The sequence below is a fragment of the Paramisgurnus dabryanus genome, chromosome 9 (genome assembly GCF_030506205.2).
Source record: "Paramisgurnus dabryanus chromosome 9, PD_genome_1.1, whole genome shotgun sequence".
Lineage (NCBI taxonomy): Eukaryota > Metazoa > Chordata > Actinopteri > Cypriniformes > Cobitidae > Paramisgurnus > Paramisgurnus dabryanus.
Window position 1 is genome coordinate 23,738,476 of NC_133345.1, and position 17,747 is coordinate 23,756,222.

General features: G+C 37.4%; 1 protein-coding gene across 4 annotated transcripts in view; it reads right to left on the reverse strand.

Annotated features, from left to right (window-relative positions):
- The window catches only part of necab2 (N-terminal EF-hand calcium binding protein 2), a 107,729-nt gene that overhangs the window by 86,351 nt on the left and 3,631 nt on the right, over positions 1-17,747 (reverse strand). For all 4 annotated transcript variants that reach the window (XM_073815747.1, XM_065279047.2, XM_065279048.2 and 1 more), the window contains exon 2: positions 14,752-14,776. In XM_073815747.1, the coding sequence (XP_073671848.1) occupies positions 14,752-14,776 (25 nt within the window). The remainder of the gene's footprint in view (positions 1-14,751; positions 14,777-17,747) is intronic.

The following is a 17,747-nucleotide window of genomic DNA, read 5'->3' on the forward strand; positions in this document are numbered from 1 at the left end:
GACAATAATATTACAAGTGTGTGAGTGAGGCAATTCCAATGCATGTATTGTGTGTGAAGAAGACTGATAGCAGTGGAAACATTGCTTTAGTAGTCGTTTTTGTGACCCTCCCTGTTATCATCCTAAATAATGTAGAGATCATTCTGGGAAAATATTACCTATTGACTGAGTAAGGCATGAAATCAATGAGGGAAATATGATGCAAACTTTGATGCTCCTAATCTTACGTTTAGATTATGGGACTCCAGCCTGGATTTCATAGACAGGCTCACATTTGGTTCTAGTTAAGGTGAAGAGGTTAACCTACACTCTCATTTGGAGAAGCACATGCACCCATCTGCATTTCAATCAATCTTCTACAGGAAAGTGATATGCCTTTGAGAATTAAAATGGAATTAGACTTCATTATGATTGCAGGCCATTAAAATTGCTAACATAAAGATGCTCAATGAAAGTACCACAGTGTAATAGCCTGTTTGTTTTGTGGCTTTTAGTAAATAAACAGGATAGACTTCTATAATGCTCATCATAACATAAGCCTGAGACAGCTAGCATACCACCTCAACTCCCCGTCATACAGCCGAGTTTAGCCAAAGCGTGGGCAGGCAGGTCAACAAGGTGATCTCCCCCGAGCCTGCACTAACATCAAAAAACAATGAATCTCTGAGTCTAGAATCCAATCGACCTTCACTCATAATGCCTTGAGACATCCTTTGAAACACAGGAAACCCCTAAAAATAATGTTGCTGAATTTCCCATCCGCAATGGAGTTCAGTGCTTTCATTCCCATTAAGGAGCGACTTTCTTTTGATATGGCAGTGCATGTTTGGGTGGACTTAGATATAGGAGGATACAGTCTCAACAGTGCAGTAGTTTCAACACTGACAGCTTTTTAGTTTATGATTAATAAAGACACCTCAGTGTGTGATTATCCTGTTTTGATAGTTTAAATTAAAGACTTTCAGCATTTCTTTTTATTCATATATGAAAGAAACTAAAAATTAATTGGACGGATTTTTAAAAATATGTCAAAATTTGTGACAAACTTAATTGCTCTGGCATTAGTGCCAAAGACATGTCAGAGAAAAAAAGAGACTCAGCGTGGGGTGGAGGTGGATGGCAAAACAATTGAAGAATGGGAACAAACCCAAATCTCTTAGCTGGAGGTCTGGTGTATTTTTAATTAATCAGAGTCTTCTGGGACGAAAACAGTATGACTTGAACAGACCTGCGGGAACCAAACACATTTAAAATAGTTGAAAAAATATTCCCCGCAGTCTTTAGTCAGTGTTGCACTTTTGAAACTTGACAAAGAAAAAGTTCCTTTCTAAATTGGTCCTAATATATTGGCAACCCTGTTAAAATGTGTGAAAACTTGTTGATTGGGACAAAAACAAAATCCACACTAAGTGGTTTGCAAATAAAAACAGCCATTATTTGCATTATGCAACCCTGATTTTTTTTTAAAGGTACAATGTGTAACATTTAAGAAGAATCTCTTGACAGAAATGCAATATAATATACATAACTATATTATCAGTGGTGTATAAAGACATGTATTGTTTTTATTACCTTAGAATGAGCAGTTTTTATCTACTGTACATACACGTGGGTCCCCTTACATGGAAGTCATCATCATGCTAAAGTTTTTTTTGTCAGGCTATGTGGTTCCATAAAGAACCTTGAACAACATTTACTTTCTGTCATATAAAAGCTTCTTTCTAGTGAAAAAGACTACAAAAAGTAAGATAAAAAAGGTTATTTGAGAAACCAAAAATGGTTCTTCAATGGCATCACTGTTACAAAAAAAGGTTTAAAAAAGAGTTCAGTTCCAAAACGAGATAAACATGAATACAGTAGTTACCACCAAAATCAGTATTGTATCAGGTAAGTATTAAAAAGTAAATTCTTAATTTTACGCAAAATCCGATATCTGCCGTGTTATTCTGTCATCTTTTCTTGCTTTTTCCAAACAGCAACAAACGCCAGTCTTCCTTCTCTGCATAATGCAATAAATCCACTTAACCAATCACAGCGCATCATTCCACACATTGTAAAGAATAAGGGCGGCGCTTTGAATACACACAAAATCCTACTTTATACTTTGTGATCAACAAACAAACAAAAACAAAAAAATACTTTTGATGGCATTGATAAACGTGGTGGTTTTCTATGACAGGAAAGAAACATAAGCCATCAAAATCAAATAATTTACTTTGCTGTTCTCACACACAGCATCAAGCTTCTGTCATGCTAACACATTGACCCCAACGGATCTTAAAAAACTTTCGATTATTTTACTTGAAGTCAACAAAAATCGAGCAGAACCAAAACATTTTACAGCCGATAGCTGTCAAAAAGTTCAGCGACGACGTCCCAAGGATGACAACAGCAATGACAGTGTTCTTAATATGACAAAGTAATGGTTTTGATTAATGCCATTAATGTTTATTTTTTAATCAGTATCTACACCACTAGTCAACTAAATGAATATAACATGGCAAAGATGAATGCACATTTATATACTGATTCGGTTGATTTATTGCATTTTTTGGAAAAGTTTTTATAATAAATCTTTAAAAATGTAATTATGGATTTGAATTTTTAATGTTATTATAACCTAAAGATTCTATGTGAAAGTTTGTAACAGAAAATAGTGGTTTTCATTTTGTCACTTTCTCGGTATAGAAAACATATTTTTACCTAAATTAGTCAAAATGGATTTATTGCGTTTTGGAACCAAACTTTTCATAATACGTACTTTGGCCGTCACTGGGGCTGTACAGTAAGATCCTATATGTACCATTAAAAACAGATATGCATACATTTGGTACCATGTACTTCTAAGGTACCAATATGAACTCTTTAGGTCCAAAGCTGTACTTTTTGGAAGAGTACTGCCCCAGTGACAGCTGGGTACATAATTTGACCATTTTTCTGACAGTGTAGGTGTAACTACTGCCTACTATTGACCACTGTGAGAACTGCCACAGTTGAGAACACACATGGGCTCAAGATATTCATTTATCTTACAGATCCAGTTTTAAGACAGCAGCTAGTTGGCATCAGCGTGAGTTTTGCTGTTCAGAGGGTGATTTTTAAAGCCGACATCTCACCAGGAGACCCAGTGAGACTTTAATTAGTATAGAGGGAATAGGACAAGCTTTATATCTCAGACCTGCTTCATCAAAACGAGTTCACCCTGAGGAACAGAGCTGGCATTCTCATAGTGTTCTGTAAATGCATACAAAAATGAGTAAAGCTGACAAGGTGTCCACTTTGAAAAATTTTAACTATGTTAACACCCGCCTGTGGGTTACATCAGAATCATTATGATATCGATTTTGGCACATTCATTTGTCCAACTGAGACTTTTGCAGACTGGGTCACAGAGTTTAAAATCCATCAGGTAACCAAATGACCTGTTAATATTATGAAACTGTGCTACAAATTGCTATTGTGATTTAAGCCTCCTTTATCATTTTATAATGTAATAGGGGCATTGCTTTAACAGATTAAATTTAACAGATTACATTTCTGAGTGTTTGGGAAAAAAAGGTGCATTATTGAGGTGGGGAAAAATTATGTTTTAAAATATTGCAGTGTTTTGTCAACATTTAAAGGTTTTCATGATACATTTAAAAATGTATATTATATATTTGCTTGAAACAATATACGTTATTCTGGCATGGTTTTTCCTAAACTTCTGGTTTAACTATATGCAATAAAGTATGTGCAATAAAGTAAAGCTTCGGGTCTTGTTTCACAAAACAACAAGTCCACCAAAGAATGAATGAGAAATGATCAAAATAAATAACACCGAGAACAAAATTTTCATGACAGATATTGGTATATCACATCGCCAGCTGATTCCCACACCAAATGCACAACACACACCTACGTGCCTCAACTACAAAAATCTATAGATAATCATAACTATAACTAATTCCATGTTTATTAATAATCATGAGTTAACACCCGCTGGAGCATCAACAGCAATAATAAGCTCCATGCAAAAAGATTCTAGGTGTATGTAGGTATTAACAGAAGAGCACAGGCTGCTTCTTGACAGCTTTTTGCCATGGCAACACAAACCTATACGTATATAGCACAGTATGTGCTTGTGTGCATGCTTGTGTGCTGAAGTTAATAAAGGTGATGGATTAAGAAAAGATGATTTTGATCCCATATGCACGATACCATCATCATGTGTGTATGAGACACAATCTTTATGGTATTTGGCACATATACATGTTCTCAGTTTATCTTTAGACACTAAGATAAATGACCCTCTCTGCCAAAGCATGAACCAGCATAGGTGTGCATTTCTTGTTTAGCAGAATGTCAAAAATGTCATTGCACAGGAGGCTAAATAATAAATAACCCTGGCCACTGTAGGGCAGGGAAACAAGGACAGGCAGTCCAGAAAAAAAACTCACACCGTATATTTATGCTCCACTGCCCAAAAGCATGTATGTTTCATTCAGTGCCAGTTCAACAGGCGAACATAGCCACGATCCTTATACAGAAAGACAAATATCAAACATTGTTACAAATAGCAAGATCAATTTAACTCTGTTTATCCTTACATTCAACTGTTCAGGAGTGAAATTGTTATTTTCCACAGAGGTAAATTAAATATAACGCTCTTAAATTAATTAAAACTCAACTTTGTTAGGTAAGGGAGTCTGGCTTGTAACTCGAGAGTTTCTGGTTCGGGTCTCACAGCCGGTGGGTTATGAGCAAGGCACCTTACCCTAATTGCTCCCTGGGTGCTTGGATAGCTGCCCACTGCTCTGTGGGTGTGTAATAATGACTTGCAGTGCGTGTGTTCACTACTCACTGGGATGGGTTAAATGCAGAGGTCACATTTCGAGTATGCGTTGCATACTTGACAAGCTTGTCACTTTCACTTCACTTAATGTTGGATCATGTACAGGGGCGGACTGGCCATCTGGCACACCGGGCAGTTTCCCGGTGGGCCGACGTACTTTTTGGGCCGCTACATCTCATACTATCTTTGTCTGCTGAGCAGCCCAGTTAGCGTCTTTTTTTCTAGACAGACCGACCCACTGACATTTAAGCAGCAGCCCATTGGTTATTTTTTTTAATGACATTAAGCTGGCCCAATGACTGCCCAGCCCAGTCATCGTCTTTTTTTCCCTAGATAGACCGGCCCATTCAGCAGCAGCCCATTGGTTATTTTTGATTGACATTAAGCTGGCCCAATCGCCGCTTTGGTCTCTGTGCAGGCGAGCATGCGTCATCGGTCAGTTCACGTGTCAAAATAGAGATGGAGATAACACGCAAGGGAGGCGCAGAACTGCGCGACAAAAGAAACAGGCTCTTCAGCAGACGCTGCAAAATGTGTTAAAATAACACAGTAGGACCTTCAACTCGCGTCGCTGGTGATGATGATGGTGGCGGTGGTGGCACTGGCAGCGCAGCACCAGCACGCAAAGTGTGTCAGTGAGGAGAGGGAGAGAGACGAGAGATAAGTGCGTGCGGTAAGCAGAACTGCTTTCAAAACACAAGTTTAGATAGATACCCCTTGATAAAACACAAAACACAAAATTATGGTGATAAAGCTGCAATAAAATAATTGCACTCTTTGCTCTGTGACTACGAGATTGTATCTGATTCGTAGATTTTTCGTTGATTGTCTGTTTCAAAACGTATCATTTCTCTTCAAGCAAAATCAAACAATCCAGGAGATCTGCTTACAGAAAAATATATGTTTATTGTTTATAACAACACACTTGACAGATAATCTTAAAAATCTCTATTACTGTAATCTCACAAGTTTAGTTCAGTAAATTTAGTGAATACTTCCTGTAAGTAAGGCAAGTAATAATCAGTTTTCAATATTACTGTAAGCAGGACTTGTATTTTGTAAAAAGTCAGCAATTCAATGGCAAATTTTGCCAATTGCATATAACTTGTTTTAGGTTTCATAAGTGTGGATTACTAAACTAAACTAAACTAAACTAAACTAAACTAAACTAAACTAAACTAAACTAAACTAAACTAAACTAAACTAAACTAAACTAAACTAAACTAAACTAATAAATAACATGTTCTAGAAGTGTTTGTTGTGTCAACTCTCACTCTTTTCTGCTATTAATTGGGTTTAGTGCTTTTATGGAATTGGAGTTGCTATTGCTACATATTTAAAGGCGTGTAAAGATGGGTGGTATTTGTAATTATACACTGCAAAAATGATTTTCAAGAAAAAAATTCTTAGTATTTTTGTCTTGTTTTCATTTAAACATATCTAAAAATTCTTAAAATAAGATGGTTTTTCTTAATGAGCAAAATGACCCAAGAAAAGAAGTCTAGTTTTTACACCAAAAATTTTAAATGTAAGTGATTTTGTGCATAAAAACATCTACCCACGGGGTAAGCATGGGGATTTTTTTGCATTTAGTGTTTAAGAAAATGTTCAAGATTTTTTGCTTACCCCATTGGCAGATTTTTTTGCTTGCTTGTTTTATGCACAAAATCACTTAAATTTGATATTTTTGGTCTAAAAACTAGACTTATTTTCTTGGGTAATTTTCATCAAGAAAAAGCATTTTAATTTAAGACTTTTTAGATATTTTTACTGAAAACAAGACAAAAATACTAAGATTTTTTTTCTTGAAAATCATTTTTTGCAGTGTAGTGTGGGCCGGTTTGGGCCAAAATGCCAGGGCCGAATTTTTGTCCCAGTCCAGCCCTGATCATGTAGATAATATACTGTAGGTGCATTGAGACTTGGAGTTTCTAATTCTTTCTCTATCATGGAGCATACTGAGGTACAGTATTAGGGGTGGATCACACAGAACTTGTTTACCTGTGAGAGGTGCCTTTATTTAATAGTTCTCTATTGGCAGTAAGCGTTTGCACGCTGTTTATGCACCCCAAGGACCTTACGTTTTTGCCACATACCGCGCCTCACGTTTTTGCAGGAGCGCTATGAGCATATGAAGTTGAAAATAAGTCAACTTTCAGCGGAAAAGCACCCAACGTTATTCATGTTCTTTTCCATTGTCCAATTGAATGAGGGGAGAGGCGGGCCTTCTGTTGCAGTGACAGAAGTTTACAGATGCTTGGAACAACCGGAGACTGCACTCATATGGTTTCCATCCAAACGTAAAGCGTTCCATCCTAAGGACGCGACCTCAAGAAGGCGAGCACTCATTCTTTGAAGGTGGCAGTCTCCGAAGTCCATAAAGAGAACTGAAATGAGACTGTCTAGCGTTTCATAATCTGCGTCACCTGGGGGTACGTTTAGGTTCAAAACGGTGCGCAACGTTTTGCTACAGAGTTTGAGATACGTTTTCTCTTGTTTGGTGGGTGTGTCAGAACTGCAGTCCAATCAGCAGCAACATGTGAATAAACCAAGCGGTTCTAAAGAGACAGTTCACACAATGGGTTTAAGATGGAATGCTGTCTTTCATTCTGGACAGCAAGGGCAGTGACTGTAATATCAAGGGTATTTTACAGTATTAAACATGTATTTATAACAATTTCATCGGCCTCTGGAAACAAGAACACAAAGAATGGCCTTCTCAGCTGCCGTAGTTGCAACTCTTGCATCATTAGAGCTGTGTCCCAATTCAAGGGCTGCGACCTTGTAAGCATGCAACCTTGGAAGTCCGCGAAGAGAACTGAAATGAGACGATCTAGCCTTCGGAGGATCCATAATTTGCGTGGATAATTAGCAGGACACAGCGGAAACGTTTCTGACTTAATAAAATAAATATGGAACCAAAAAAAGATTAATTTATTTTATAAAACATTACACATTGATGTAGATTAAACTAGCCAACAGTATAACAAATTAATCAACCTTAGAAATATATGCAACATAAACAGAATAATAGTCATACAAAACCTAACTTATAATACTAAAACAGTGACAAAAAAACATTTTTTCTGCTAAATACACATTTATTTAATAAGGGTTTGTATTGTTTATTTAAAATATCCCGCCGTTATATTCAGCTGTGTAACGAATCTTGGGATAGTCTAGGCTGTAAAGGATTTATTCATTCTATCCTTAACAGCGCGGAGAAATAAGACGCATTGAGGCTTCATTTTAAGCATCCTTTGAATTGGGACGGCCTTACTACCCTTAAAGGGACACTCCATTTTTTTTTTGAAAAAACATGCAAATTTTCTAGCTCCCTAGAGTTAAACATTACATTTTAACCGTTTTGGAATCCATTCAGCTGATCTCTGGGTCTGGCGCTACCACTTTTAGCATAGCTTAGCATAATCCATTGAATCTGATTAGGCCATTAACATCACGCCTAAAAAATAACCAAAAAGTTTCGCTACTTTTTCTATTTAAAACTTGAATCTTCTGTAGTTACATCGTGTACTAAGACCGATGAAAAATTTAAAGTTGCGATTTTCTAGGCAGTTATGGCTAGGAACTATACTATCATCCTGCCATTATAATCAAGGACTTTGCTGCCGTAACATGGCTGCAGGAGGCGTAGTGATATTATGCAGAAGCCAAAAATATTCCCCTTAGTATCTTTCAATAGCAGGGTACTATTTTTGGACACTACGCAATGGCGCTTTTCCATTGCATAGTACCCCACGGTTTGGTTTAGTTTGGGTCGGGTCAGCTTACTTTTGGGAGCTTTTCCATTGGGTTCAGTACGTAGTACCCAATACTTTTTTTCGTACCACCTCGGTTGGGGTTCCAAGCGACCCGAGCTGATACCAAACATGACGCGAAAACACTGTAGATCACTGATTGGTCTCAGAGAATCGTCACTATGCGTCATCGCTATAATGTAAAAGATTAGCTTTACCTCAGTGCTAGCTTGCGCTCGAGCAAACATGTCATCTGTGCTCTGCTAGAAGTTCCCAAACTCCATTTTAGCGACGAAAAACATCCACAGGTTGAGAATCAGGGACACCATAACAGTTTTTTCCAAACTTGCAGTTTGTGGCGGTACATTCGTGACAAGCACGTCAGCATTATATGCTTAAACGCAACTTTATTGAGGCTCAGCGGAGTGCGTCAACTACTGAGGCTGCGGGTGTTTGTACAGAAACTGTCATGTAAGACAGAGGTAGTTATAAACGCGATGAACAAACATCTATAAGTGGTGGCCAATTTTAATGTTGTGGCGGACTGAGAAATAAATAAATGGGAATTTACAACAACGCTCTCACTTGTATGATGTCACAGCAGTAGGCAGCGCAAATATAACGACACGCCTATAATCCCTCCCACTATGAAGTGATACCAAACTCGATGAAAAAGCTAACCATGACAAAGTAAGGTGAGCTAACCCGACTAAACCGTGGGGTACTGTGCAATGGAAAAGCGGCATAACATCATTGCACCTCCTGCAGTCATGTTATAGCATGCAAAGTCCTTGATTATAACACCTGTCAATAAGACCTGTCAATTCTGCACAGTCTTATCCCAGAGGATTTTGTTTGACAATTGGCTCTTTATACTAGGGCGGCCATTCACACTGTTGCGATTACAACCATTCATATCACTACCAATGACGACTAGATAGACAGACAGACAGACAGACAGGCTGAAAACAATCAATTGACCCTTTTCTGCTCATCCACAAAACCAAGCACAGCTCAGGAAAATATCAAAAGAATCATGTAATGAGCTTCTATTGATCCAAAATGCAAACAACATGTGTTGACGTTCCTGGTGGCAATAACTTAAGAACTGACCCCTGGAGAATTCAGGTACATGTGGTGTCCAAAAGCGCCTTATTAATGAGCGTAAACAGGATTTGTGTGTTACACACAATAAGCCAGAAGCAAGCCTATACTGTAGTAAAAGAAGTCCACAATAAGCAAACACAACCATCCTATGAGCCATAAATATATAACATTACATAACAAAGTCCAGTATAAAAATAAATATACAAGATTTTCTGGAAGAGTATCATCACAAAGAAAATATGTAACTGAGAACGAACTCAAAACATTATTTGCCCATCTTTTGATTTTTGTTCACAGCTTTAATGATTCATAAGATCTGGAGCAGGAAAGCCTTTCTGCTGTCATTCTGCGAGGGAGATAGCTGTCATATTTATTGTCAGTGAGGACAAACACATAAACACTCATTTACTATCAGTGAGAAGCCATGGATCTAAAGTGTGGGACTAGAGAGGAGAAAATCATGTGTTTGTACATGAAAGTCACACTTATTTTAATAAACATTTTACATTTTTATATAAATGTCACTCATCTTTCTTTTAAATTTAATTGTATTTATTTACCTTTTTGCCTAGACTAGTTTAATTTAAATATCTGCATTTATAATGACAAATATTTTAGTCCTACAGATAATTTATGATTATAACATTTTGGTAGGAATTCCCAAAAGCACTTCATATGAACTACCCATTTAAATATGTACACACGGCTTCAGTGAGACAGGCAAACACCTTCAAATTTTCTCTCTCTCATTTACTACACAACAACACACAAAAATCCTGCTCTCCCTGCCCCTGCGAGATATTTGGATGTTGGAAATCCTGAACACTGTGCACAGAATTGAAAACAGCTCAAGCAGGCAATTAAATTTCCATTAGCGCTCACTTGTCTGTCATTACAGGTACATCTCTCCCTTCTCTAAAAGCTGTGATATATTTAGTACGGCGAGCTGCAGATGCAGATCAGGTGATGGGTCACGCAGGTCTCCGCCACGCCGCTCTAGTGTCAACAGCCTGGGCGGATGCATGGTTCAGGTAATCAAAAAGAAAGAGGCAGAGCCTGGCAGACCGAGACTGCGAGCTCTTGGGCCAAAAGTGCATGTCATTTCCTCTGTACAACAGACACTAATGATTCTCTCAGCCTGCTGCAAATGCATGATGTAACCAATCAATCCTGCTGTATAAAAGCAATGCAATGGGTTGACATGAGACTCAGGGTGTTGTTTGCTCTCAGTGTGTGATGGTTTTATTCTGATGCAAAATTTTGTTCAAGGCATGCAATGCATCCAGCTCTGTTTGAAAAAAAGATGAAGTATGTTTCACTTCTACGAGGTTAGCTCTCAAAGCCATAGGCTAATTAAGTTGCTGTGCTTTGTCTCTTGTTAGAGAGTTGTGTGTTTAAAAGCCAAAGTTTTGCAAAATATGGTACCCATCTGCTTGTGGTACCGTGTCAGTCTTGCTTTCTTTCGCAAGTACTCTCTCGCTCATTAATACTCTCACAAAGCTGTTCTCAGGGGAGTAGTTTAAAAATAACACAAATTGTGCTAGCAACACATCAGATAGCAACTATTGCTTTTAACAAGACGGTCTGTAGCTGGTTTTCTCTCTCGGCTATTTGCATCGACTTAAAGCTTTTCTTTTAGGTGCATGCAAGTTTCACAGTAACTAAAACACAAACTAAAATAAAGAAAAGTTTTGGATGTATATTTCATCTCAGTCCAAAGATTAATGCAGTAGAACAAACAAAATGGATTACGGTAGATTTAGGTCTGATATTATTGGAAAAGAGCTCAAGACTCAAAAATTATATTAGTCCAAATGGATGAAATGTAATTTCAAATGAAGGGAATATTAAAGCTTCTGATTCATAGATTTTAGCATGTCAAATTATGTATTGTCCTACGGACACACAGAATTTGAATATGGATAAGAGACGCATTTGCATAATGAGGCTTATCTAAAATCAATTAGCACATGGCTTTGCCATTTTTGTTGCAAGTTAAATAGCATTACAGTATGTTAAAAGAAGTGTACAGATGCATATTTCCATTCCCTTTCATGAAACGTTTCTTCTCTCTTTCAGCTGTTAGTATGTGAGGAGAAAGATTGTGAAGATATTTAAAGCTAATAGTGCAGAGTAACAAAAATGTGTTTAGTTGTGCTTTATATAAACATTAATTAGATTTCTTGGAATAAGCAAATATTTCAGTCCTACAGATAATATGATTATTAAAGAAAAACACCACCGTTTTTCAACATTTTACTATGTTCTTACCTTAACTTAGACAAATTAATAGATCCCTATCTTTTTTCAATGCATGCACTTTTAATCTTTGTACAGCAAATGTGTTAGCATTTAGCCTAGCCCCATTCATTCTTATGGCTCCAAACAGGGATGAATTTAGAAGCCACCAAACACTTCCATGTTTTCCCCATTTATAGACTGTTACATGAGTAGTTACATGAGTTGTTACCAGTGTTGGGTGTAACTAGTTACAAAGTAACTAGTTACTGTAATAATATTACTTTTTTCAGTAACTAGTAGTGTAAGGCATTACCCGTCTGAAAATGGTAATATTATTACAGTTTTCCTGAGCTAGTTACTTGAGTTACATTCGCCAGTAGCACCTTCATCACACAAGGCACAAAACACAGAGAACAAAAGGGAAGGGGAGGTGGGCGTGAATGGAACAGTGATTGGTCTAAGTTTGGCACGAGGTATCATTTACCATCACAGATTGGTCGACACCCGGCAGCCAGCAGCACAGAGCGGCAGCGGCACACTCAAAGACAGATCGGGAAAATGGAAGCATCAACAACGGCAAGCTCTTTTTCAGAGGAAGGTTCCCAGCAACAGAAAGCTAGTTTCGACGGGTGGAGATTCAGTCATATTTTATTACGTTCAACGGAAGGAAAATAACTTGACGGTGAAGTGCACACTCTTTAATGTTTCTCCGAACGCTGTGCCCCACGTCCGGTAGCGGGTAAGGAAGCCAGCATTTTCTTGGCCGTGGCTTGCCCAAATAAACATTCTTGTCCAGAAAAAAAATGTAACTAGTAATATAACTAGTAATATAACTAGTTACTTTCTCCAGGGAGTAATAAAGTAAAGTAAGGCATTACTATTTTTGAGAGTAATATGTAATACGTAATATATTACTTTTTTGAGTAACTAGCCCCAACACTGGTTGTTACACGAGTAAGTATAGTGGCACAAAATACAACTTTTGTTTGGAGCCATAGGAATGAATGGGGTTAGGCTAAATGCAAACACATTCACGAAGCGCTGTACAAAGATTAAAAGTGCACGCACTGATAAAAGTTGAGGTAAGAACATAGTAAAATATAAAAAAAATTGTGGTGTTTTTCCTTTAAAGCAGCAAGCATGGAAAACAGTTAGCCAATTTTGGTAAGAATTCCCAAAAGCACTTCATATGAACTATCATACTGCACTATTATAGCAGTATATTGGTAAGGGTAACAGCCCCTTTCACACATGTAACTAGGCTATTGATAAAAAAACAATACTGCATATAGATTGTTAGAGCATTGGTATTGGCTTAAAGGGATAGTTCAGCCAAAAATGATATTAATCCCATGATTTACTTACCCCCAAGCTGTCCGAGTTGCATATGTCCATCGTTTTTTAGACAAACACATTTTCGGATATTTTAGAAAATGTTTTAGATCTTTCAGTTGATTAAATGTAATGTTACGGGGTCCACCCATAGTCCACGACCTTCAAGTCCAAAAAAAGTGCGTTCATCCTTCACAAATTAAATCCAAACGGCTCCAGGATGATAAACAAAGGTCTTCTGAGGGTAATCCGCGCGGTGTTGTTGTAGAAATATCCATATTTAAAACTTTATTAACGTAAATAAATACCTTCCGGTAGCGCCGCCATCTTAAACTCCTCTGTATTCAGGAGAGAGTATTAGCATAGTGTACGCACTTTTCTTAGTGACGTATGACAAATTCGGAGGGCGGTGGCACAGAGCAGCAGCAGAGTAACCTCCGTAGGCTGCGTAAGCTCTCATCCTGAATGCGGACGCGACTAAGATGGCGGTATTTATTTTAGTTTATAAAGTTTTAAATATGGATATTTCTACAACAACACCGCACAGATTACCCTCAGAAGACCTTTGTTTATCATCCTGGAGCCGTTTGGATTTAATTTGTGAAGGATGGACGCACTTTTTTTGGACTTGAAGGTCGTGGACTATGGGTGGACCCCGTAACATTACATTTAATCAACTGAAAGATCTAAAACATTTTCTAAAATATCCGAAAATGTGTTTGTCTGAAAAACGATGGACATATGCAACTCGGACAGCTTGGGGGTGAGTAAATCATGGGTTTAATATCATTTTTGGCCGAACTATCCCTTTAAATCAGACTTTAAGTCCTAACCTCATACAGTATTTGCTTTAATTTCTCCTTAAAGAAATTTCTGTGAAATGTTCCCTAAATGCATGGGCGTCGGAAGCAAAAAAAAAAAAAAATGTGGGTGGGTCCAAAGCATTTACTGAAATAGATGCCATTTTCTTGTATTCTGGTGCCTTTTAATTAAACATTTGCTTTTATTGCCTAAATGCTTTGCTTACTTACCTTTTGTGCAGTTGGCGAAAGTAGTGAAAACACGAAATGGAGTTTAATTTATATGGACTCTTAATGAGCCAAGTGAAATGGATTTGAGGAAGCAGCAGTGTGGAAGTCAAGGCTGTCGCTGAAACGCGGAACAGAGTTTGATTTATTAGGGGATTCCCTAATAAGGAAGTGAAATGGATTTGACTGATGGTGCTCTGACAAGGGAACTGGAATATGAGTGGGTCCTTTATTGATCTTAAAAAGTGGGTGGGTCCTGTCTCACCCACATATAATGATTCCAACGCTCATGCCTAAATGGAAAATTACTGTTTAATTTCTGGAGAGGGCTGTATGTGTGAAAGTGGCATACCAAAACAACATGAGCAACAATGTGATACAAAACAAGTATCATTCAACAAGACAATGAATCATATTTTAAACACAGATTTTAATGTAGTTTCACACTCACCATCCTTATCAGCTCTCCGGAAAATCTGAAACAATACACACACAGAGAAAGAGAGAAATTTATGAATATCATTTATTAATTACACTCACATTTAATTCAGCTGCAGTACCCTTGCACATAAATTAAGTACTGTATGCCAAGAAAACCCAGATGAACCCTATCAGCTACAAATCATAATCTACCACATAAAACCTATTCATTGGTTGAGCAAGCTATAGTAGCAATGTTTAATCCTACCCAAAGTATTATTAAACCATTAAATGCGGCAGGCTGAATCCTTCCACCTTATGTAAAAGTTGAATCATTAATGCCTTCATTATACACTGCCATTCATATTTTTAGACATTTACTGCAGCAAAGTAGCAAAGTATGAAGTGGAAAAGATGAATTAAAGTAATTAAAAGGCTGTTCTCTCTAGGACTCGATGTCAACCATCAGTCACTTAAACCCACTCAAAAAAGCCAATAAAGGAGGAGGTGGATCTATAGACAGACTGATTTCAAAGCAATTGCATGATACACAGAATAGCCATTAATCCTTAGATTGATAAGGGGACCGACCGCAGAAATGACAAAATTACCTTTTAAGTTTCTTTTTATCATCATCAAAACAGGGATTTGTAAGTTGCAGATCAATTAGGTTCAGTTAGTAGGTGATTGACTGAGGTACTTATTTCTGAAAGAACAACCTGGTTACATTGACCAATCAGATGTGAAATAAAGCCCTTAAGACTCTTGTAACAGAAGAAAATCCTTACTTGCCCAGTCAATAGAATGTGCCGAGAAGCATGGCCCACTATGGGTAATTTTACAGCAGTCTATTCACCCTTTACATTTTCTGATAATATTGACTTGATAAACACAATGAAAGTTAATTGCGTGGGAGTGGGAGCGTGTGACGAACATCCAATAATCAAAACGTGTACTGACAACTCATTTGATCTGCTACAAAAGAGCGATCACCTTCTGTAGCATAAAGTGATTCTCACTAGGATGAGACAGATGCTTCATTCAATTCTGAGAACTAACTGGGTTCCAGCTGTCAGGATGCTTCACCATCACAGAACAAACTGAAAAGCCACACCAAATGGGTAAATGGACATCGTGCATCCACTGCAAACACCTGCAGTAGTGGACCACATGGGCTGTGTCTAGTGATGCTCCGATGTATCGCCCGCCATTTTTTAGATTGGGCTGTATTCTGGCTGACATTTCTAAAAGAGGAATTTCTATGAGACCGAGATGTTTAGCATGTTTAGCACTTTTTGTATGTTCGTGAATGCGAGTAGACTACTATTATTCAACAAAGACAAGGAAAAAAAATTTGTTCTCTGTCCCCTTTAAAGTTTATGAGGGCACATGAATTACACGGATAAATTGTTTGTAATAAACACTGCAATATTACCTAAAAAAATATTACCTAGACTTGTCAGTTTTGATTTCATTGGAACTTTAATGTTTAATGTTACTAAAGTAAAACTGCTTTAGTTATTTTACTGAATACTAAATTTGCGAGGCTGTCACTCATGTTGCATTTTCTCCCAATTTGCATAAATGTAATCGATTTAACTTTTGTTTAATAGATTTTTATTGCAAAAATACATAAATCAGGGTTTTAAACTCCATCTATTGTAGACGTGAAGGTAACATGGCTGCAAATTTGCTAATGTTATATCAAATAAGTAGAAAAAAATAACCTCTGAGAAAAAATGAAAAAAAAAATGCCTTTCAGGTGCCTTATAAAAGAAAAACACCCTAACATTTAGTGTCAGACTCTTATTTGCCCTTTATTTGCAGAAGACTCCTTAAAGGATTCAAGATTAAAGCTTGTGTTAAATACCATTTATCACTTAAAGGAATACACCACTTTTACAAAAAAGAAAATCTAATAATTTATTCACCCCCATGTCATCCAAAATGTTGATGTCTTTCTTTGTTCAGTCGAGAAGAAATAAGGTTTTTGGAGAAAAACATTACAGGATTTTTCTTAATTTAATAGACTTTATTGGACCTCAACAGTTTACAGTTTCAATGCAGTTTAAAATTCCAGCTTCAAATGGCTCTAAATGATCCCAAACGAGGCATAAGGGTCTTATCTAGTAAAAGATTGTCATTTTCGGCAAGAAAAAAAAAAATGTACTTTTAAACCACAACTTGTCATTTCGCGTAAGCATGTCGAAAGGTCCCACATGATGACGTATGTGAAACTACCCCCTGGAGAAAGAGGACCATTCCGACGTTGTTGTATGTGGAATGATACTTATTAATGTCTTTGCGTCAGTTTATTGATTAAAATGGTCTGCAAATGTGCGTTTCACATATGTGACGCGTGACCTTTCAATGGGCTTACGCAAATACTTGCTTGGGGCTTCACACGGCTGGTGTAAGATGAGAAGTTGTGGTTTAAAAGTGCTTATTTTTTATTTTTCTGGTCGAAAATGACAATCATTTCGCTAGATAAGACCCATATGCCTTGTTTGGTATCGTTTGGAGTCCTTTGAAGCTGCGTCAAAACTGCATATTTAAACTGTATTGAAACTGTAAACTGTTGGGGTCCAATAAAGCCTATTAAATTAAGAAAAATCTTTGAATGTTTTCCTCAAAAAACGTAATTTTTTCTCGACTAAATAAATAAAGACATAAACAACTTGGGTGACGTGGGGTGAGTAAATTATCAGGATTTTATTTTTATGAATGTGGAGTATTCCATGTAGGTGACCCAGTTTGGTTCCACTTCCACCACATATGATAGATCTCCATATGACATGAAAAGAGGACAGCCACCCAAGGTCTACAGTACTAATGTGAGCTACAAAGATACACTCTTAAAAAAATAAAGGTGCTTAAAAGGTTCTTCAGTGACTCCATACAGCAGAGGTCTCCAACCCTGCACCTGGTGAGCTACCGTCCTGCAGAATTTAGTTTCAAGCCCAAATAAACACAGCTGAAGCAGCTAATCAAGGTGCTCAGGGTTGCTTAATAATTACAGACAGGTCT